Consider the following 21576-nt stretch of genomic DNA (forward strand, 5'->3'; position numbering starts at 1 on the left):
GCAGTCTAGGCTGGAATGTCGATGTACCTGGATATTCAGGACTTGAGGTGAGGGATTATTACTGTTGTTAAATCCTGTGCAGTGCTTGGACTTAATCTACATACTTCGCAGGTCCCATCAGGGTACCATAGTTACTGCCCCATACAGTCTCCATAATCGACAGTCCACCGGAGGACTGCTCCATACAGATAGATCCATACGGATGAGAAATAGGTCCATGCCAACGAGACAGGCGCGTGGCCCTGGTGATTGGCCAGCAGCCTAGAGCTTCCCGGAGTAGGTCTCCTCCCCAAGTCTGAACAGCGCCGGGATGATCCGGAGCCACTGTGGACACTGTATTAGTACTTACCGTGTACATCTATCTACCTTAGGTACCTCTCTGACTGTACCTACTATGTGGCTTACCTTGACAGATCTGAAAAGAAACTGCCTCATAGCACCACAGTGTAGAAATCAATTAAGACACTGAGACACGATCAGTTTTCCCACATTCCACCCAACTGAACTATAAGCAGATCATACAACAGTATCGGAGTATCATGTAAGTTACTATTCTGTACCTCTCTACAGGTAGCTACCTGAGATGTACTCCGTATCTCACCGAAAACACACCGGTAATGACCTCGCCCAGTACTATGTAGACAACCAGGTCTCAAGGCTCAAGACACCCCTCAAGGATCGACAATCAGAATTTCCAACCGGTTGCAGCGTTACCGGCGTGTGTTTTCTTCTTCTGGGGGGTCAAGGCAACAGGGTGCAACCCTATCACAACATTTGGTACACAGCAAGACGGGGCGAGCGATAAGCGTCCAAGATTAGGGCACGTGGGATCTTCACCACAGCACATGCATGTCTATTACTCCCATGACTGGCTACGCTTATCCACCCCCCTCAGCATCAATTCAGAATGAATGTCTTGATCATTGGTGGTCAATCATTCTCGCCTCAGTGTTAAGAGTTTGATTCTTCAGTGTCTGGGAGGTACAGTTACAACTTGAGTAGATCTATGAAACCACCAACCACATCACCAGTGGGCCCCGCAAACAGGCGATACTTGAGGTGTGAGTACTCGCCAAGTACCTGACTCCATATGTATTAGACCTAGCTACTACTAAAGTAGTCTCTGTCAGTGCGTCACACCTGGTCTATAAGCAGGTAGGTAATACTGGGTTCTGGACAGGCAAGCATTGACCTTTTTCATCATATATGTAATTCAATAAACAATGTTCGTGAGCAAACTGTCTATCTATTTGATTCTGATGCCTTCTATCCATGATTTCAACTCAATTGCATCTAAGTCCTCAGTAATATATACAGTAATATAGAGGTACCAGTTGCCGATAATCCGGAGCCCAGCCCAGACAGTGGGGGTTACAGTCAACGCACTGTCCTGTTCAAACCCTTATTTACTCGGCCAGAAAATCGCTCGACATGCTATTTTAGTGGAGACTGTGCCCTTCAGTTTCTTCTGCGGATTGTCAGGCGAAACTAGCCCTGTTATTTACGAAGCATAGCTGCATGGTAAAGCTGCCATTGACTTATGGAAGCGTCAAGAACGTGATATCCGTGGTGCGCGTGGGAGAGTTTCCCCTTAATAGTTGTCCATCCCACTGCCATTGGTACTCAGAACAGCAATCTGATTATCTCAATCTGTATATATTCACGTCTTTCACTGTGCCTTTGTTTGAATCTCATCTCCAAACAGACTGAGAGTGCCTCGGCTCGCTTAGTTGGGAAATCTCATATATATTCCTCTTATACTTGGCAGATCATCTACGGAATGACGCAACATCAGATCTTATGCTCTTCTTGGTGGGGACAGCGGAAGAAGATTCCATGCGAAATTATTGACAATAATGTTTCTGAATCCCAGAAGCCATTGACTAACATGTCCGTTATGATGCTGACACTACAATTCGCTGTGCTCTTCTAAGCTCTCTCTCATCCCCGAGAAACACTGAGCGAGAGACCACAGTGCCTTTAGTCAAATCTTCCTCCATAATATCACGTGACTAAAGGCGCATGACCGTAGATAAGCGCTATCCAACTCTCTTCCGATCTTATCGGCCTCAACTGACATCCGATCGAAATATTCTCAACCCGCAATGCCTTCGGATCTCAATCCCCTGTGCGGGGTCGATATTTGACAAGAGAATGCTCAATGTCCATTCGCTGTTTCCTTTGAAATCTTTCTAATTATGATTGTACAGCACTCGCTTGCAGTGCCGAATGATCCTCTGCATGCATCCACCCGACGGGCGATAGCTCGGAATCCAATCGGACATGGCGATGTGCTTTCCCGCATCATCTACTCACATTCAATGATCTTGTTAAATAAATTCTCTGGATGACTTTTACTTTTGAGTCATTATCATATCATCTTCCAAACGTACTTTGAATTGTAAAGCATCAACTCCTTGGATGAGCATAAAACCATATCCGACAACCAGTGCTGTCTAAACGCAGAACGGAGAGTCAACATGACGGACACAGAAACAGACAACTCGTATTCGCCTGTTGAGGAAGCACGTCGAATCTTCTCATATCTCTGCGATCAAGCCGAACGACTGAGTTTGCCGCCCCAGGTCGTGGAGAAGAAGGATGCCGTGTCATTCTCGTCTTCCCACAACGAGATTTACTACCCGATCCCATTCAAAGAAACTGAGACATTGGCTGCATTGAAGGGTGTCGAAGGTGCTGTCGCTAGCGCAATTGCCGACTTGCGATTCGGTGAACAGAAACGCAATGTGAAGATCGACCTGGAGAAGGCGACGGCTTTCGGATGCCAGGCATACATGGCCAAACTTGATGGACTTTCTAAACTGGATCCAGCTGTCAAGTCAAAATTGAAGGGTAGGTTGATTTGAGCTTGAAGATATCATTCCCCTGGAAACTGATCCGTTCAGACACCGACCTGCTTGCGGCTCAGTCGAATGGATACCGTCGGATGTCCGCCAACCTTTACAGAACCAAGAACGAGGGCGAATTCTTTCATATCCATGGCTCCCTTGAGGCTACGACGACGCTCAACATGATTGGATTGGAGGGTCACCGTCCCGATCTTACGGACTACGAAGAGATCATCAAGGTCATTGAGAGCCATGTGCACAAGTACAGCGCTGCCGAGCTAGAAGAGATGAACAAGGAGAGGAGACAAGCTGGGGTCACAGCGTTCAAATACGAGGATTTCATCATTACTCCCCATGTTCGTTTAGTCCATCTCTCTATCGCAGCTGGATCGATAAGCTGATTGTTGCACAGGGACGGCTTAATGTGCAGGAACCTCCGTGGAAGGTAAAGCGTCTCACCGGCGACTTGCCCCCGACGCCCTTTCCCGCCAGTCACAGTGGAAGCAAAAAGATCCTAGAGGGCGTCAAGGTGCTGGAACTCTGCCGTATCATTGCGGGGCCAACCGTTACACGAATCCTGTCCGAGTACGGCGCAGACGTCTTGAAGATTACTAGCCCTAATCTTTCAGATGTCCCCTTTTTCCAGGTTGATGGTAACATGGGCAAGCATGCCGCGGATCTGGACCTGAAGACTACGGAAGGACGTCGTCAGTTCGAGGAACTCTTGGCTGATGTGGATGTGATTGTCGATGGCTATCGCCCGGGTGCGCTCGAGAAATTGGGATACGGTCCAAACCCTCTCGCCTCGCTGGCGGAGAAGCGTGGCAAGGGCATCGTATACGTCAATGAGAACTGCTTTGGCTACGACGGAGAATGGGCCAGCCGTCCTGGTTGGCAGCAAATTGCCGACTGCGTAAGTCCGCAGTCTAAACACGGCAACATGGACAAAACTGACTCTCATCAGGTAACTGGTATCGCATGGGCTCAGGGCCAATTCATGGGCCTCTCCACTCCGGTGGTACCTCCGTTTCCCATCTCTGATTATGGCACAGGCTGCATGGGCGCCATTGCCGCCCTCACAGGTCTCTATCACCGTGCGAAGACCGGCGGGTCCTACCACGGAATGGCCTCTCTGATGCATTATGACCTCTTGCTCTTTGCCGTGGGCAAGTATTCGGATGCTGTGCAGGAGAAGATGCGAGCTGCTCAGCCGCCGGAATTTTTCAAGCTTCGGCACTGCGACAGTGTGGATCGCATCTCCTCGACCGTCCTGAAGATCATGCAGGCGCGGTTTCCGCATCTCTACATAGCCCCCGACAACGCGGCTGGACGGGAGGCGCTCACGGAGAAATGGTTCTCCAAGGCGTACAATGCGGACATTGAGGTTGTCAAACCTATTGCGGAGATTGACGGCGTGGACAACAGCTTCTCGCGCGCCAGTCGACCGAACGGCTCCGATAGACCTAGCTGGGAGGACTTCCAGCTGCCCGAGGAGGACTACAAGAAGGCTTAAGGAAGCAATTGTACATCTGTATCAATCAAATCACATTCTAGACTAGCATCTTCCTACTGAGATAACTGCCTTCATCACTCTGGTCTGATTGTTCGGCCATGTCTTGAGTCCGCAACCCTACCCGCATCTCCGATACACCCATATCGGAATGTCGGATACGGACAGTGAGCATCGGCCCGAACCCTCCAGAGGTATAGGCATTGACATCACAAGATAGATTAGAATCAAACACTGTAGATAAAACATTCAGATAATCACTCGCACAACCACACAGACAACCCATTTCAAATCACCACATCATATCATATCCCTGTAACAATCAAAATGTCCTACAAAATCACCACCGACCCAACCCTCTCCCCACCCTCCGCAAACGCCATGATCTCCTTCATGGAATCCTTCTACCAAATCAGCGACGATGAATCCCAGCACGAGCAATACGTCGCCAGCTTCACGCCCGACGCAACACTTATCATGGGGCCCAATCTCGCAAACGGAGCGGACGGTATCCTGCACCCTTTTCCCCTGCTTGCCCTCTAACAACACAAAGTCAATGCTAAGTCAATGCTAATGCTACCTGGGGGTTTAACTGTCCTAGAAATCATAAACCTGCGCCACAGTATCTGGACGCATGTCGCGTCGAGGAAACATACCCCGCAGAAGATCTATTTCGGGGGCGAGAGGGAACTCATGCTGTATGGGACGGTCAGGTATGTGCTTAAGGCGGAGCCCGGGAAGGAGGTGGAGGTTCCGTGGGCGGGGAGGGTCGTTTTTGATGATGCTGAGGGGCAGGGTTTGAGGATGAAGTTTTATCAGGTTTATCTGGTAGGTTTCTTTTTCTCATTGCATTGCGGGATGGGGATGGGACGGGTGAGGCTGATGCTGGTTACATTAGGATACGACTGTGCAGTCGGGGAAGAAGTGATTGTATACTACGTAGCGGGGCGGGGAGGAAAGATGGACGTGAGAGTATATCATATCCCGTTATTAGAACACAAGACAGACGGTTCCCTCTGTCTGGCTATTTACAGAGGAGACGTGCTTTCGTCTCTCCGCTGGTCCATCCCCATCTGGTCATCATCGACAACTGTCGGTATGGAATAGGATAAAAAAAGGGTAAAAAAAAAGTTTCATTCCTCTCCCGCTGAATCCATAGTGTATCAATCCAACTCATCCATGTTGCCGACTTGTATGTAACTTGACCGGTTCAACTCAAAAGCCACCTAGCCTTTTCCCTCTTGTAACAACACGGGGGAATTGTTTCTAGACAAGGAAAACACCAGAGGTTCAAGATGAAGACATCAGGGACTTTTTATTGTTTTAGTAGGAGACTAATTTACTCCTCGTCCTCCTCCTCCTCGTCAACGGTGGTCTTGGCAATCCGGTCAAGATCCCGCTGGCCGGCCTGGGTAATGCGGCGACCGCCCTTCTCCTCATCGTACTCAAGGACACCGATCTTCTCGAGAGACTGGATGACCTTGCGGTCGACGGAGCCGGAGGCATCGACGTGGTGGTTGGGGCGGGAGCCACGGTTCTTGGTCGAGCCGTGGACCTTGCGCAGGCGGCCGACACCGACGGTCTTGCGCATGTAGATGTGACGGGCAACAGCAGCGGCGCGGACGTAGTACCTGTAATCATCAGCCGTTAGATGGTGGTCGATCACTGGACAATTCAGATCAATCGTACCAGTCGGCGTCCTGGGGAGGGAGCTCGTTGGAGCAAGAAGTCTTGACAGTGTCAACCCATCCTAATAACCATCAGTTTCAGATCTCCTGTGAAATCCTTGTTGCGGAGGCCGAACGAACCAGGGATGGGGAGCTTGCCCTGACGCTTCAGGAAAGCAGAGTAGGCAGCGATGAACTTCTGCGCCTGTAGGTAGAAAAATCACTCGTTAGCACAGGTCTCGTCCTTCACATGTTCCTTCGTCCTGGTTTCCTGCTCTCTCCTGGATTTATTGGCAACGGTGGTCCCAGCGAAATTTTCGTTCATAATCTCGTTTCCCATGCAGTCGAATGTGCGCTGTGTTGTGTGATTGATTTTTCCGACCGTATCTCAGTTCCATCAATGTCTTGACACCCTCAAGTTGCAGATTTTGTTGTGAATTCCCATATGCGCGAACAGGCGACAGGCTGAATATCAAGGAATGCCCCTTCCGTAGCATCCATATCCCGTTTATCAAATTCCTCCTCTTCCCATTGCCAATAATCCATTGCGGCCTCTCCGCCAAGAGAGAAACAGGTGTCGCAGACTGCAGGCTACTGAATGGAGCAAACTTACGTCCACATCGCGAACGGTGACACCACCCATTTTGACGACTTGTGACCTCGAAGGTGAACGGTAGGAGTTGAAGAGGAAGCCGGGGGGTGAGAGGGATGGGCGTCGTTGTCGTCGTTGGAGGGAGTCGGAGTCAAGGTCAAGCCTCGAAATTCGCACACACACAGAGACAGCCTTTCGCTGGGCCCGTTCTGTGTGGGCGCTTTCGCTTAGCCTGTTCGGGACTAGCCGTACCCTAACCGTCTACAGGCTGCGGATGCCTTAGGCTCCCAGGCAGAACATGCGGCCAATGAGCGATCGGCTTGGCACTAGGTACCTTCCAAGTTACTACTACAACAAGTCTACAACAACATTTTGAAATGATCTAGCCATGAATACAAGGCTTCAAGGCTAGCTATCTGAATTCTGCTGCAATTATCGCCGGCTACTCCCTATCCATTCACAAACGAAACTCAAGCTGCATCTTTTTCCGGGAGTCGGCCAGTCAATACGAGTTTCTCGCTACCATGTAGACCTTCCGTAGCTGGTTTCTGGAGTGTAAGTGCCGCCTTGAATTCCAGTGACTTACTTTCGTTGAGAAGGAGTGGGAAAGCTCGCAGCGATCATACTTGTCCTCCTTGGCTCGGACTTGCCAGTCCAGCTGGCAGAGGGGTTACCGTTCAATAGCTCATGAGGGACGGCACCTCAATAGTCAACGAAACAGTAATCGTCTGTCTTCATGACTTTCATAGACAATTTCGCCTCGTTCATCTGAGAAGAGTGGAGAAGAGCGGATGAAAGCTAGCTGGATATTGACAGATTGCCCGCTTCCGTGGATGTAGCAAGGGCAGTTCCGCAGATCGCGCGACGATGAGGACTTCGTGCGTTTGACCCAAGAAACCAATCGTGTCTAGCGGTCGAATCTCCAGATGACAAGCTCGCGGTTCGCATTTTCGCCTATCACGAATTTCTCATTTCCGCAAATCTTCCCCTTACCCGCGAGTTCAAAAACATCGTCGGGTTTCAAGACAATCCGAGAGTATGGTGTCTGTATGCTCATATAAATCTTGGAATCAAAAGGCCAGCCCAACGGAGACAGGTGCAAAGCAAATCCTGCCTTTGAATTTCTGTCATAGACCTCGGAAATGACAGTGTACCAGAACTGCTTGCAAAGCAGACCGAGGGGCTTCGTCTGTAACCCATTGCTCCCGCGGTAAGGAGATAAGATGTAGCCAACGTCTCGCCTCCATACTGGTCCATCGCCAATCAGGGGAATGCTCGTGATCTGCACCTGAGACGTCCACTCCGTCGGTCCGACGAGTCGGTCAAGCGGTCCTGTGCACAAGTTCTCGATGATTTCTATGGCTTGGCCATCATCGGTTATTTCTAGACCTTGCATGCCCGGTACTCCCCGTTGTCTGACAGAGAAGAACCCTAACTCTCTGAAACCGAAACGAGAGACAATGGAGGGAGCTTGATCCTGCTCTTCGCTCCGTTGACGCCCGGTAGGATCCAAAGAGGGCCTGTAGGGACATGGCTTTGAAATGTCCCAGACGAACAGGGACTCGATCGGAGCATCCTCGTCGGCAGTGTACAAGCTGCGATTAGGTTGCCATATGTAGATCACATAATGCGTCTTGTTATGAGTGGAGTAGAACCGATCTCTCTCACTCAGAGGATGGCCGAGGAACATGATCTTCCATTCGTTGCGAAACGCGACGTCCCAGTTGCCATTGGCTTCTTGGGTCACGTCAAATGAAGATGCAAAATGACGATGGACGCCGTCGCTGTCGTTCAGCCAGTGGAAGGCCTTTGGTTCAGCCCATTCCACTACAAGGACACGTTTCTGCAAGCGGATCCTCCTAATCACCTTACCGATAATCAAGAACGGTACCATAACCTGTTCACCGGTCTCCACATTCATGAGGACCAAAGAGGAGTAATCTGCGCTGGGGTACACAAGCAGACCATCCTCGTAGGTCCAGAATGTTTCGGAATAGAGGTAATCAACGCGCTGCATGAGATGACTGGCGTGGCTATCCCAAGGCTGTACCTGAAACCATTCTCTTTCTCCAGTGACTCCAAAGTCATCACAGAGCTTGAGCTTTTGGATCGACCTTGGCTTGCCCCGGCTGAGATGATCGTATCTCGAGGCAACCTTGTCGAATAATTCACGCCAATGCTCACCACTCTGAACCGTGGAGAGTAGCTCGTCCAACGACTGTTTGCCTTTCAGCGCACGAACCTCTGGAGCTCTGGGAAACAGTCGAATCAACAGGCGAGCTAGATACTCTGGGTTGATAAATGCTTCGTTCCAATGTTTTGAAACCCGACGACATCGCACAATATCCCTGGCATCAAGATACTGCAAGATCATCCAGAAGACTTCCAATGGCATGAGCAAAATGTCCGCTGTCCCTGATCTCCGTGGAGACCCCGACGTGCTTGTTTCCGCCATTACTGAAGTGTGGGGAATAATAGAGTATCTGGAAGCAATTAGATGTCATCACCAGAGAAATGGATGATGAGAGACTGCCGATAGTAGTCTCGATCGAAACGCGAGCATGCTAGTCAATTAAAAGAGTAAGTAAACAAAGCTGTAACCGAATAAGCCATTGGCGTGGGGGAAGCTGGAGATAGGTGCATCATTTGTTTGCATCATGGCGGAGTTGTTGATTTCCGCCGTCACATGCCAAGAGCTTCAGGACACCTTGCTTCAATCCCCAGACAGACAGCTCTAAATACGCCTGCTGTCCACGTTTGACAATCATGATACTTGTCTGATGTGCTTTGCTACCACCTACACTCTAGTCACTAATCACCCGAGTTACAGGCACTGAATTTCCTTCATTATGATGCAGCCAAGCTCTGCACTTCTGCTGGTCGCATCGCTTTTGGCGGCTTCGTCCGTCAACGCAGATGGACTGTACACTAAAAAGTCTCCTGTGCTGCAGGTTACTCAGAAGACCTATGACCAGCTGATTGCTAACTCTAATTACACATCGGTATGATAGCCTCGAAGCGTATTTGTGTCGTAGGGTGTCTGTATGCTAACGCTTCTCCCAGATCGTGGAGTAAGCTCCCCACCCTCGCGATTGGTCTCATCGACAAGCTTCTAAAACGTATGCGCACTACTCTAGATTCTATGCTCCTTGGTGTGGCCATTGTCAGAATCTCAAGCCTGCATACGAAAAGGCAGCCAAGAACCTGGAGGGACTGGCCAAGGTAGCGGCTGTGAACTGCGATGACGATGCCAACAAGCCCCTTTGTGGTCGGATGGGCGTACAGGGCTTCCCGACTCTGAAGATTATCACACCTTCCAAGAAACCAGGCAAGCCAAAGGTGGAGGACTATCAGGGAGCAAGAAGCGCAAAGGCCATCGTCGATGCTGTTGTGGACAGAATCCCGAACCATGTGAAGAGGGTCACGGACAAGGATTTGGATCAGTGGCTCTCCGAGGACAAGGAAGCTCCCAAGGCTATTCTGTTCACTGAGAAAGGTACCACGAGTGCCCCCCTCAAAGCCGTCGCCATTGAGTTCCTCGGTTCCATCAAGGTTGCCCAGGTTCGCAACAAGGAATCAAACGCCGTGAAGAAGTTTGATGTCAAGCAATTCCCTACCCTCGTCCTGGTCCCTGGCGGCGATAAGGAGCCCATCATCTACAATGGCGAGCTCAAGAAACAAGCCATTGTCGAGTTCCTCAGCCAGGTCGCAGCTCCAAACCCCGACCCGGCTCCCGCCTCAACTGAGGCCAAATCCTCCAAATCCACCAAGTCATCCAAAAAACCCAAGTCCTCCACTATCATCAACGAAGAAGCAGAAAACTTGAAACCTACCGAATCCCCCGACCCCAAGGTCGTCCCCGACGGCGCTACAGAGTCAAAGCCCGTACAGGTCCCGATCCAGGCACCACCCATCCCCGTACTCCCTACGGCAGAGGCACTCGAGGCCGCCTGCCTGAAGCCTACATCTGGCACCTGCGTCCTAGCACTCCTCCCCGAAGCCCGCGAAGCGGATGCAGAAGTGCCCGGTCCCGCGAAAGAGGCGCTAGCTAGTCTATCGGAGATCGCGCACAAGCACGCCCTGCGCAAGAGCAAGCTTTTCCCGTTCTACAGTATTCCGACTATCAACAGCGGGGCCAAGACTCTGCGGGCTGGGCTGGGATTGTCCGAGGACCAGACCTCGGTCGAGATCATCGCTCTGAATGGACGCAGGGGCTGGTGGAGGCGCTACGACGCGTCGGAGAGTCAGGATTATGGCGCCGTGTCTGTGGAGGCGTGGATCGACGCTATAAGACTGGGTGAGGGGTCGAAGAGCAAGTTGCCAGAGGGTGTTATTGTCGAGCAGAAGAAAGAGGCTGAAAACGAGGCTGACCAAGAGGCTGATAAAGAGAAGGGTGACCATGATGAGTTGTAGATTTCGAGATAGTTTCCATGTTATGTATCCTCAAGCAAAAGGCGTTTTTGACAAGGATGAGAGTATGCGATGCAAAGCCTCTATTCAAACTTTTTGGGATATACAAAGCATATATACAGAAACGTAAAACCTCTTCGCAAGAGAATACCATAACACCGTTCTTTCATGCAAGACTGGAATGATTCAGGTTCAGATGAATACTTCATGCCTTCTTTCGCCCTTCGGTTCCCTTCTTGATGATCTTCTGTCTTTTCGACTCGATCTCCTGGTCATAGATCTCTCGCGCAGTCTCGCCCTTCTTCCGCTTGCTGGGTTTCGAGGTCTTGATGCTGACAGTTGAGGCGCCTCCGCTGCGGATCTGCTTCTCGGCTTCCTCCCACGCGGCGGTGCCGTTATCGATCTCGTATCTGGAGGCTAGAAATCAGTTATTGTTCGTCCGACGACGAGGTTTATCCACACAGTGTTGTAGGAGTGGGGGCTTGGGGAATGGGTTTGACTCACTTGTCCAGAGGCAGAGAATCTATCAAGGCTCTCTGCTTCTCCCTCAGCTCTTCGTCGACCTGCTGGCCGCCCTCGCGCAGCTCATCTTCCAGACCTGTGTCGAGGGGCTTGAACCGCTCGTCGACAACCTCGTCGTGCGCATCTGCCGAGGACTGCGCAACGGGCACCTTCTCGGCGGGGAGCGTCTCCGCGACGGCGCCCTCGACCAAGCCGCGGAAGTGAGTGGACATCTTGCGGACGATCTTCAGGAACATGGCCAGAAGCTGTGATGAGGGCAGGTTCAGTTCCTTCTCGACGTCATCGAGGTTCTTGCGCTGTAGGCCGATGGCGAGCAGGATGGACTGCTGGACGCCGGAAAGGTTGACCTTGCCGCTCAGGCGGCCGGAGAAGTAGTACTCCGCAATGGTGGGGACCATATCTAGGATGACGTGGTAGTCCAGCAGGTTGTTTGCGTAGCTGTCAAGGCGCTTGAGGTCGAAGGGGGAGAAGGCCGCGTCGAGATCGCTCTTCTTGAGCAAAGAGGGGGTGTACGAAGTGTCGAGCTTAGCGCCCGCCGTGGCGGATTCGCAGATGCTGAGTGAGAGAACAGAGGGGAATTCTCGGAATTGGTAGGAGAGCAAAGCTACGAACCGCTTGTGGAAGTCGCGAGCGAACTCTCCGAGCCAGCTAGCGTCGCTGGCTGCGGAGGCGAGTGTGCGCAGCATCACACAAGAATGTTCACCGGTCAATTCGTTTGGAGTCTGGCGAAGGTAGACAGGAACGAATGAAGAGCGTTTCCAGAACTTGTGAAGAGGGGGTGTCAAACCGTAACTGACGCCGACGTAGTCCAGCTCATCTGGACGACGCTCAGAGAGCTTGCCGAACAGAGGGGCATAGAGCGGATGTCCCGAACATGGATGTTGTCATCAAGGAGAGATGAGTTGGCGAGCTCTTCATCAGTGACCCTGACCATCTCTTCCTGCGCGCCAGGAACTTTCTCGGAGAGATCCGTAAACTTGCCCTCGTAGAAATCAACCAGGAGCTCCAGAGCGCGTGATCCATAACCCATGTTCATATATTCTGGGTTGGTTGCAATGCGCACAATTCGGGCGCCGGAGAGACTGGCAAAGTCCTCATCCTGGTACTGCTGGCTGACAAGCCAGGGGATCAAGTCGCCACCGGCACGTTGGCCACGGCTCAAGCTGTTCAGAACACTTTGTCTGCTGATACGACCCTCCAGAGCAACTTGAATCACGCAGAGAGGCTCAGGAAGCTTGGTAGCGTCCTCGTCGATGGGGGGACCAACACGAAGAGCTGATGCGCAGGCGCATCGCTCATCAGTTGGAGATCGTTAGGAGTGTTCTTATAGTGGCTGGCAACGTACAATGCCATCATCTGCTGCAGGAACTTTTCAGAGACCGGGTGGAAAGAGAATAATGTGTCTCGATTGACTTGCAGGAGTTGGCATTGTGACGGGTGCGGGCAGCCCTGTGTGTTGATCTTGGACTTTGGCAGCGTCGCATCCAGGCACAGGACTTTGTTTAGCCACTTCTCCACTGAATCCCCAGGGGCGTAACGGATAGGTTCCGACAAAGTAATCTCTCTGAGCGAGCGTCCACCCAAGTTCTTCTCTGCGCCCTTGGCAGCCTTGCCAGTGGCTCTATCAGCGATATCTGTATCGTCCTGACCGCTGGCCTTCAGACCACCCCTGGACTGCTCCCGAAGCTGCTGGATCAGCTTTAAAGAGAGCGACCGACCAGTACCTTCGTAACCATTGATAGTGGAGGCCATGAATACCAGGTATGGACCCATCAGTTTGCGCACCAGGGGCAGAGGGATGGCTGCTGCCTCATCAATGACTAGAAGTTCCGCCTGGCCGAGAACATGAGCATCCTGGGGCTGAATATATTGAATGGTCTGACGATGCTGGCGATGGATGTTGACTCTCACAATAGCCTTATTGAAGTCGGGGTTGGTGGATTGAAGGATGGTGTAATCAACGTGATCGAGGTATCCAAGAGCATCAAACCCTTTGAAAATGAATTCAAACAGGGTCTTCAAGTTCTCCGGGCTAGGGGAGGTGATGAAAATGTTACTGTATCCGTGAGCAACCGCTGCTGCGATGGCAACACCAAGAGCTGCCGACTTTCCCCGACCTCTAGCAGCGGTCAAGGTGACGGTGCTGCGGAGGGTCTTCTCAGCGATCACATCGACGAAGGTCAACAGCGCCTTTGCCTGGTCAACAGTGCGAGCTAGACTGACCAAAGAGCCCACCGGCTGAGTGTCTGCTAAGCTATCCTTGATCTCTTTCAATTCTTTCTTTGTGCCTGTGTTCTCGTCAAGGGTCTCTGGCGGTGGGAGAGGCTTCACGTTCTTCCCACCAGAGATTGGAAGGACATTCAACTCATCATCGACCACCAAGCATGAATCACAGCTGCCAAGAGAAAGGATAAAGCGCTCGTTGAAGCGGGCGACCACATCATCATGCGCTTCGGTCCTATATCTCGAATGAATATCCATCGACAAAGTGTAGAGCTGCTTCAAGCTCTTCATTCCCTTGAGCAGCAGCAACACAATACCACCTCCTTCCACGGTCTCGATGGTACGGGCAAGCAGGTTCGGCGTAATAGCTTCGAAATCTTGAAGAATGCACATTCCGTAGGTATTACCCAGAATCTTCTCCGTCTCTTTGTAGTACACATATCGGATCTGGTTGAGGGTGATGAACAGCTCGAAAGGATCCTCCTGGTTAGGTTCTCTGATTCCTCGTTTGACTTCCTTCTTGATCTTCGCCTCGCGCTTCTTCCGATGGCTTGTGAATCCGAGGAGGTCTTTCTTGTATGCCCAGAGGACCGATTTATTCTGCTTGACATCGACGCTGGACATAATGTAGTGCAGGTTGACAATCACATCCTTGGCGCGGTCGCCAACGACCACGAAGAAACTTCTTTTCTTCTCCTGCACATTATTCCGAATGAGCGCGGGAATGCGCGAATCAATTGCCTTGCGTGGCATTTTGATCTAGTCTCTCCTGCGTAGGGTCAACCTCTGGGGGTGATGCTCACAACGGGAGCAGCGAGATTCTGTTGACTCTGCCGTCTGCTATTATAGTTGGTAGCAGGGCTCAGATTGTTAGAAGCAAACTAGGCAAAGATGAAACCATGAAAAAGAGGGTGCAGAGAAGAATCAGAGCTATCACGCCGTATTCTCAGTGCCAACTGATTAGAGGAAAAAAATTGTTATCAGCAACTGATGATCTGCCATGGTCTACCGCCTGCCATAAAAGCTACCGCCTAGGGAAGAAGGTAGACACGTGCACCAACTTTAGCCAAAAGACCGCGCTTTGCCTGAAACAGAATAGCGCATACTGTACAACCGAATTGGGAGGTCATTGTCGACTTTTGACGTTATTCCTGATTAGGTCGGTTTACTATTCCGTCGACTATCCTCAGGTACAGGAATAACACCCACGGTTCGTGACATTATGACAATATCATCCATCAAGAAAAGCGTCCATGGAAGATTCAGTGACTTTCTGTCATGGATAAGACGATGTCTATAAAGTTTCGTCGTTTCTAAGGTCAATTACGCTTCCTTGCTAATGATTGGACCCCTGCGCTAGCACGGACAATAAGCAACATGACTGACCAGGTTTAGCGAACGAATGACCAGGATTAGTGTCATCAAACAATACGAGGTTATTATCTCCTCTCTGAACGAACTGATGAACTTTGTCTACCATGACCTTTTGATCATCAAACAATAACGCAAGGCCAATCGGAGATTACTACACTGGCAAACCCGTGGAGTAGTCATAGCTTCTGTGTCCGTACGTGCCAGCGGAGACAGTAATAATCAAATGCTTGTCGGTTTATCGCAATCAAAGAATGCTCCGTCGGCTCGCAGCAATGTACCCTCAACGGCCCACTATCTGCCGGTCCCCATGGGTCCAGAATGACTCGTTGACGCAACCCTCCCATTAATATCCCCTGGTCTAGCCTTATTCGTTTCCTTTTTTTCTTCACCACCCCTGTTCGTGCCGTCACAGCTCAATCTACATCGTTACTACGGTCTCCTCGTCTTGAGATTGTTGCTTCTATTCGGAATCGTATCCTGTCGCATGTCACCTTACTCAGCACTGGAAATATCTTTACTCTGCCCGCCTCGGAACGTCGACAGGACACGAGATTTGGAAATTCAACCTGCAGTCGCATTCGTCCAGAGCTGTTCAAAGCTGTCCAATTATTTCGACTTTATATGCAGTATCGATTAGAATGAGCGCTTTCACATAAAACAATTGGCAATGGCTCCATAGCGGCTTTTCTGGCTATCAACAAGCAGGATCCTTGAATATGATTCGGCTCTCCGCGGAGACGGGGCTCAAAGCCTCATTGGGGTAGGGAGATCTCTGCAGGATTGCCTCATGTCATGTGCTGGTTTGACTGAGTCAACAGGGTATTTCTTATGAGTTGCATGTTTTTAACGACTTCCTATACGACGACATTCGCTTTTGGTAAGAGCAATCAAATTCCCTTGACCAAGGCAGTGCGCACTTCAATCAGACAGTTGGTGCTCACCAACCGTTTTCACAGACCGGCCTCACCATACCCTCATCTTTGCGTCCTTTCTTTCGGGTGTATCGCTCTTGGTTTTAAGCAGATTCGATATCGCTATTCCACGCATAGCCCAATCTCGGCACAAATACACTGCCATCCCTCTCGCCGAACGCGTTGATCAACCGTCCGGAGAGGCGCCTTTTTCGCCCAGCAGTCCGATCAGCGATTTCTTCCTTACAAAATCGGGTAGTCAGGGATGGTGGACCAAAATTGCCTTGATTTCGATGCTTGGCTGGATAAGGGTAGAGTTGTATCGCCAGGTGACCGTTAAGATTGAGTGCGCGCCAGCCGGATACGCAGTAAGTGGGCTTTGAAAAGGCAAACGCAGTGGCACCTTTTGACCAAGTATTACGTTTCCCTAGTACGCGATACCATTCCTCGTTTCAATTCACGATTATTGGCGCAATCAACGATCTCGTTCGATCGCAGACGGCTCGGATGCCGATCCAGAAATCTCTCTCAATGCGCGGATTCGCAAACTGGTCAGCACTGTTCGACGTCTACACGCCCTTTTCTGCCAGAGTCGCATGCGATACGTTATATCGGCTGCTTTTCTCATGATTGGGGGGTTAATGGCATCGGAGTTGCAAAAAGGCATACAGTCGACTTATATCTGTCCAATCAGTTCGGGCCAATACTCCCTGCTGCGGTTCATCAGCATTTTGAGTGTCTTGCTTGACTCGGCGATCTTGATTGGTGTGAGCGAACTGTTTAGGGAAAGCACTGGGCCTCGAGAAGGCAGAAATAAACATTTTCTGGTCTCTTGCGGTTTCGGCCTAATTGTAAGTGTACTGTTCAACGGATGGAGTTGTGGTCTAATGCAGTTGATAGGGAGTTGCTGCTTTTTGGACGTTAATCGCAATCATTCTCGCAATTCGGGCCAGGGATCAGAATGATGGCTTTGTCATCTCTCATTACTTGCCAAGCGCATTCAATCAAAGCCTGCTGATGACACTCCTCGTACTTTCCGCTTCCCAGCTTGTAAGTTATGGCATAAATGCATCCCTTTGAATCCCACTGAACAGTGCTAGATACCGTTTTACGACATAATCGGAATTTCCATTCTGGCTGGGTTCGTTGTCGGTTGCTTCTCGCTGGCCGCTACAGTGTTCGATGGACAAGAGCCCTTTCCATTGATCTATCCGTCACATGCTTTCTCCTCCCTTCTTGCTACCTTTCTTGGGGGTGTGTTGTACTTGTGTGGACGTACGGCATCCAACGAAGAACCGCCTTTCTTATACAGAGCAAATATTGTGATCCGAGTGTTGTTCTCGGCACTTTTTGGCATTGGCATCATCCTGGTCGCCAGTCAACCGGTGTTGACGAACTTCCATACTATCGAGCTGTTGATCTATGAGAACATTAAACATCACGGCGCGTGGTCTTCTCAGGCGAAAAGCAGCAAGAGTCTTGCCGATGCTGTTGCGAACTATCGCAAACGATACAATCAGCATCCCCCACCGTGAGTCGCCCGTTAGCGTGAAGTGATATGAGATTGCGCCCATCAACTGACTGTTACATAGGGGCTTTGATAAATGGTACGAATACGCCACCAGTAGGTCTTCCGTTGTGATTGATGACTTTGATCAAATCCATATGGACCTTCTCCCGTTCCGTGCATTGTCTCCCGCGAGGCTCCGAGACCTGACGCGCGACCTGGCCACAAACCCATTCAACGACATTGGGGCGATCAGCATTAGGAATGGCACGCCCAGAGTACAAGAGGGGATTAAACCAACTCATGCCTGGATGGTCCTGGGTGCTGCCAAAATGATCGAGAACTTTGCTCAATATCTACCCGACATGGATCTGGCTTTCAACCTAAACGACGAGCCACGCGTGGCTGTTCCCTGGGAGGAGGCATCCAAATTCGGAATGGAAGCAAATTCTCATGGCCCGGCTCCCGATAACAGCGTATTGACTGTATGGTCGGCGGACCGTGGCATGCAATGGGCTCCTATAGAGCCAGCCGACCAAACGACCGAGACAGTTTTTACAGATAGCTCCATGCAACCTATTTTTGACCGATATATCCGCCCACTATGTCCTCCGTCGTCGAAAGCTCGGGCGAAACGGATCTGGGACCGGCGTCATATTTGCCTGGACTGTGTGCGGCCGCATTCGATGGGTCAGTTTCCCCTAGATGCGAACAGCATGAGCGACATATGCCACCAACCAGACCTTGCATGGCTTCACGGGTTTTTCCTTTCTCCTGCATCTTTCAAAGTATCCCAAGTCTTGACGCCGGTTTTCAGCCAGAGTAAGGTGTCTGGATTCAATGATATCATGTTTCCTAGCCCGTGGAACTATGTGGATAAGATCAAGTACGAGCCGTCTGATGAGTATTCCGATCAGGAGTACGAGAAGAAGGAGAACACGCTTTTCTGGATTGGCAGCACATCCGAGGGAGTGAGCCGGTCAGGGGAATGGAAGGGGATGCCTCGCCAACGTTTTGCGCACCTCATCAACAACAATACACTGAGCCATGTATCGGTACTGCTGCCCGTTAAAGGCACCGAAACCTATAGGTATGAGGTCCTGGACGGCTCAGCCCCGACAAATCTCCTCGGACTGAACACTACTGTTCACATCCTGAATCCTGTTCGGTGCGGCTCAGATTGCGAGGCGCAGAAGAAAGAGCTGGGCGCCGCGTCCGCGGTAGATTTCCAGAGTCACTGGAAGTATCGGTATCTGTTTGACCTAGACGGCGCGGGCTTCAGTGGTCGATTTCTTCCGTTTCTACAGAGCCACAGTCTGCCCTTCAAGACTGGCCTGTTTCGACAGTGGTTAGACCGACGGGTTACTCCGTGGCTCCACTATGTTCCTATTGATGTCCGTCTGCACGGAGTTTGGAGCACCCTGGCCTACTTTGCCAAATTCGACGTGCCAGTCACGGAAGACCCCAACGGTCAGTCCAAAGACTTGATGCAGCGACACGATGCTCGAGGCAAGTATATTGCCGAAGAGGGGCGCAAGTGGGCCGAGAAGGCCCTGCGGAAGGAGGACATGGAGATCTACTTCTTCCGCCTGCTGTTAGAGTGGGGCCGCCTGACGGATGATAATAGAGATATGCTTGGATTTAAGATTTGATGACCGGCGGTTAATGTTTTGCTTTGAATGATGATTGACATAGCTAATGTGTAAAATAATGTCAGGCTACTGATGACTATCCTAATAGACATGAACCGATAGCTCATTGCATATTTATGAAATCTAAATGTAACAATGTAAGTACATAACAGAGATGAAACACATGTACGTCAGGCCTCCAAACTATAACCTACACTTATAAACAGGGTCTATACTCATACAAATATACACAGCTTTCCCCAATCACACTCTCAACATCAAGCTCAAAGACCACGACCATGCTGACCAGGATGGCGCCTGCCACCCTCCCAAGGCGACTGCGCATGCAGATGGTCAGTGGCATTCTTCCTCATCCTACTCGCCCCAGGCGCATTCTGATACACCTTGAGCGAACTGATGAGCCAGTACGCCCCTGAAACGCAGAGGGGTTATTCGCGACGAAATCCTGGCACGAGGAGGCCACGGACGCACAGCTACCCGAGCCCCAGACAGCGCCTGCCCAGCCGCCGCAGAACGTCGTGTCGAAGACCTTTTTTTCCATATGGTCAGCCCGCTGCAAACCCACTGAAAGTGGAAAATGAGGAAAAGGGAGGGGACATACAATCTGCATCTCGCTAAAATGCGCATCAAAGTCACAGCTGCCCGGGGCGAACTTGGCGAGCGGCGTTCCCCAGTTCGTCGGGTTGGGCGTGCCAGCTCGGATATCCAGGGGCGTAGATCCACGAGGGAAGAACCAGATGCTGATACCCGCGGAGGTCCACTCCGTTGCGTAGACGCCGCCGCCGGCGTTGTTGAACCCCGTCCCGTAGGTGGAGCTCGAGGTGGCTGCGATGCCGCAGCCTGCGTTGGTGTCTTGGCCGGGGGCGTAGTCGTAGCAGTTGCTTGTGAGCAAGGTGCCGGTGAAGCCGCCGTTGGCGATGGAGCAGCCGTCCGTGGAGTGGAGGGTCATCTGGTTGGTGGCTTGGGTGTTGACGCCCTCGATGATGTCGATTTCGCCGTGGGAGGGCCAGTCGGGCCCGACCATCCAGCTTTTGTCCTCGTTAGCTTGGGGGTTCATGCTGAGGAACTAAGGGTGGTGGGGGAGGGGGGGGGGACGTTACAAGGCAGGCCAGGTGCCGCAGATACCGCCTGGCATGTGCGCCAGGTCCAAGATGATGAGGCCGTGCGTGTAGCTCTTTGTGCTGGTGAGGCGGACGCTCATCCGGCCGCTGCTGCTGGCGACGTTGGTATGGTCTACGCCCATGTAAATGGCGCCGTTGGCAGAGATCAGGCCGGCACTCTGCGCGGTGTTGCGGTCGACGTATGAGACGAAGCCGCCGGTTGGGTCGGGGGCAGTGAAGAAAGAGAATTTGTCGAAGAAAGAGGTCGAGGTGCCGTAGTCGTCTTCGAGGACGTAGGCGGCCATGCCGGTGGCCGAGAGGCCTAGGATGGGAAGGAGAGTCGACCGGATGTACATTTCGGCTTCATTCAGCTGGCCAGCAGGAATAAAAGAGTGTTTGGTCTATCCAATGAGTGTAGTCACGACAAGAAAAAGGAGCGACAGCACAAGGCCAAGTGAGAAGGAGAGTGGTGATTCGGACAACGAGAGAAAGAAAACATCTTCCTCGTCCAGATCCATCTGAATATATACATTCCATGCATGTCAGTCAGCTCAGCTCGTAAGCAGAGCCAAACGAAGCTCTGCATTAAGGCACTAATGCACTAATACAATGTGGCACCCGGCCATGAAGATGATGATGCATCCACCGGCACCGGGCCAGGCCCTGAGACCTGCTGTGGAGTCAGAATGAGATGTATCAGAGGCCATGTGGACATGACAACCTGGAGCCAGATACAAGCTCAGTCATCTCTTCACCGAGAGATGATGAAACGGGGAATTTGCGGGCCTCTACTCAGCCCGGGGCCCTCTTGTCAGAAGGCTTGGTCACTATCGACTCCGGCATCTTACTGGACGGAATCAGTAGTCACTGGGATATAGTGAAACAGCGGCTTGCATCAATCACATTCTAAGCTTTGTTAGTCAGAATGTAATGGTAACCATGCAGGATCAATAAGCGTGGAAAAAGGGGGTCTACTGACTTCACTGGACTCGTCACGTCGAATAAGGAGACAAGACGTGAATGGATGGATCCATTTCTTCTAGTTGAAGAAATGACTCCGATGTCATCTCCGTCCCCTGTAGATGCCGGTTTTTCTTGCAGATTCTCATCTATCTGATGTCAATAATGTATCGGGATATAACCAACTGCCGACTGGGGGTTTCTTCATGGTTGTATCGCGCGCCGCACGAGGCTATGTTGCACTTGCGTCAACATACCAATGCAACTATCGCCGTGTTGTTGCATTATTTCCGTTGCGT

At 51.2% G+C, this 21576-nt stretch overlaps 8 protein-coding genes across 8 annotated transcripts; 4 read left to right on the top strand and 4 right to left on the bottom strand.

Annotated features, from left to right (window-relative positions):
* The first annotated feature begins 2081 nt into the window (after positions 1-2081).
* Positions 2082-4408, top strand: P174DRAFT_390337 (CAIB/BAIF family enzyme). Its single transcript, XM_024823478.1, has 3 exons — positions 2082-2853; positions 2907-3205; positions 3262-4408. Exons 1-3 carry the CDS (start codon positions 2481-2483, stop codon positions 4360-4362), a joined length of 1773 nt encoding a protein of 590 aa, XP_024683335.1. The 5' UTR covers positions 2082-2480; the 3' UTR covers positions 4363-4408.
* Positions 4409-4615: 207 nt separating this feature from the next.
* Positions 4616-5287, top strand: P174DRAFT_512851 (uncharacterized protein; the record flags this gene model as incomplete). Its single annotated transcript, XM_024831914.1, has 3 exons — positions 4616-4867; positions 4961-5187; positions 5258-5287. Exons 1-3 carry the CDS (start codon positions 4687-4689, stop codon positions 5285-5287), a joined length of 438 nt encoding a protein of 145 aa, XP_024683336.1. The 5' UTR covers positions 4616-4686.
* A 34-nt stretch (positions 5288-5321) lies between these two features.
* Positions 5322-6769, bottom strand: P174DRAFT_407643 (40S ribosomal protein eS19). Its single transcript, XM_024824142.1, has 4 exons — positions 6640-6769; positions 6168-6231; positions 6049-6109; positions 5322-5990 (listed from the first exon to the last, which is right to left on the bottom strand). The coding sequence occupies exons 1-4, from the start codon at positions 6667-6669 to the stop codon at positions 5699-5701; spliced, it is 447 nt and encodes a 148-aa protein (XP_024683337.1). The 5' UTR covers positions 6670-6769; the 3' UTR covers positions 5322-5698.
* A 256-nt stretch (positions 6770-7025) lies between these two features.
* On the bottom strand, positions 7026-9241 carry P174DRAFT_407644 (F-box protein). Its single transcript, XM_024824143.1, has one exon. The coding sequence runs from the start codon at positions 9071-9073 to the stop codon at positions 7526-7528; it is 1548 nt and encodes a 515-aa protein (XP_024683338.1). The 5' UTR covers positions 9074-9241; the 3' UTR covers positions 7026-7525.
* A 128-nt stretch (positions 9242-9369) lies between these two features.
* Positions 9370-11144, top strand: P174DRAFT_442070 (putative disulfide isomerase). The gene is made up of 3 exons (XM_024827493.1): positions 9370-9620; positions 9682-9689; positions 9756-11144. The coding sequence occupies exons 1-3, from the start codon at positions 9468-9470 to the stop codon at positions 11029-11031; spliced, it is 1437 nt and encodes a 478-aa protein (XP_024683339.1). The 5' UTR covers positions 9370-9467; the 3' UTR covers positions 11032-11144.
* Positions 11090-14723, bottom strand: P174DRAFT_442072 (ribosome biosynthesis protein KRE33). The gene is made up of 4 exons (XM_024827494.1): positions 12820-14723; positions 12425-12796; positions 11533-12386; positions 11090-11445 (listed from the first exon to the last, which is right to left on the bottom strand). Exons 1-4 carry the CDS (start codon positions 14524-14526, stop codon positions 11424-11426), a joined length of 2955 nt encoding a protein of 984 aa, XP_024683340.1. The 5' UTR covers positions 14527-14723; the 3' UTR covers positions 11090-11423.
* Positions 14724-15549: 826 nt separating this feature from the next.
* Positions 15550-19226, top strand: P174DRAFT_390348 (putative capsular associated protein). Its single transcript, XM_024823479.1, has 7 exons — positions 15550-15907; positions 15966-16024; positions 16104-16426; positions 16490-16909; positions 16959-17108; positions 17159-17589; positions 17651-19226. The coding sequence occupies exons 1-7, from the start codon at positions 15864-15866 to the stop codon at positions 19215-19217; spliced, it is 2994 nt and encodes a 997-aa protein (XP_024683341.1). The 5' UTR covers positions 15550-15863; the 3' UTR covers positions 19218-19226.
* Positions 19227-19311: 85 nt separating this feature from the next.
* Positions 19312-20838, bottom strand: P174DRAFT_194327 (glycoside hydrolase family 16 protein). Its single transcript, XM_024821290.1, has 3 exons — positions 20318-20838; positions 19819-20245; positions 19312-19746 (listed from the first exon to the last, which is right to left on the bottom strand). The coding sequence occupies exons 1-3, from the start codon at positions 20671-20673 to the stop codon at positions 19567-19569; spliced, it is 963 nt and encodes a 320-aa protein (XP_024683342.1). The 5' UTR covers positions 20674-20838; the 3' UTR covers positions 19312-19566.
* Between the last annotated feature and the right edge of the window lie 738 nt (positions 20839-21576).

The sequence above is a fragment of the Aspergillus novofumigatus genome, assembly GCF_002847465.1.
Source record: "Aspergillus novofumigatus IBT 16806 chromosome Unknown P174scaffold_4, whole genome shotgun sequence".
Taxonomy (NCBI): domain Eukaryota; kingdom Fungi; phylum Ascomycota; class Eurotiomycetes; order Eurotiales; family Aspergillaceae; genus Aspergillus; species Aspergillus novofumigatus.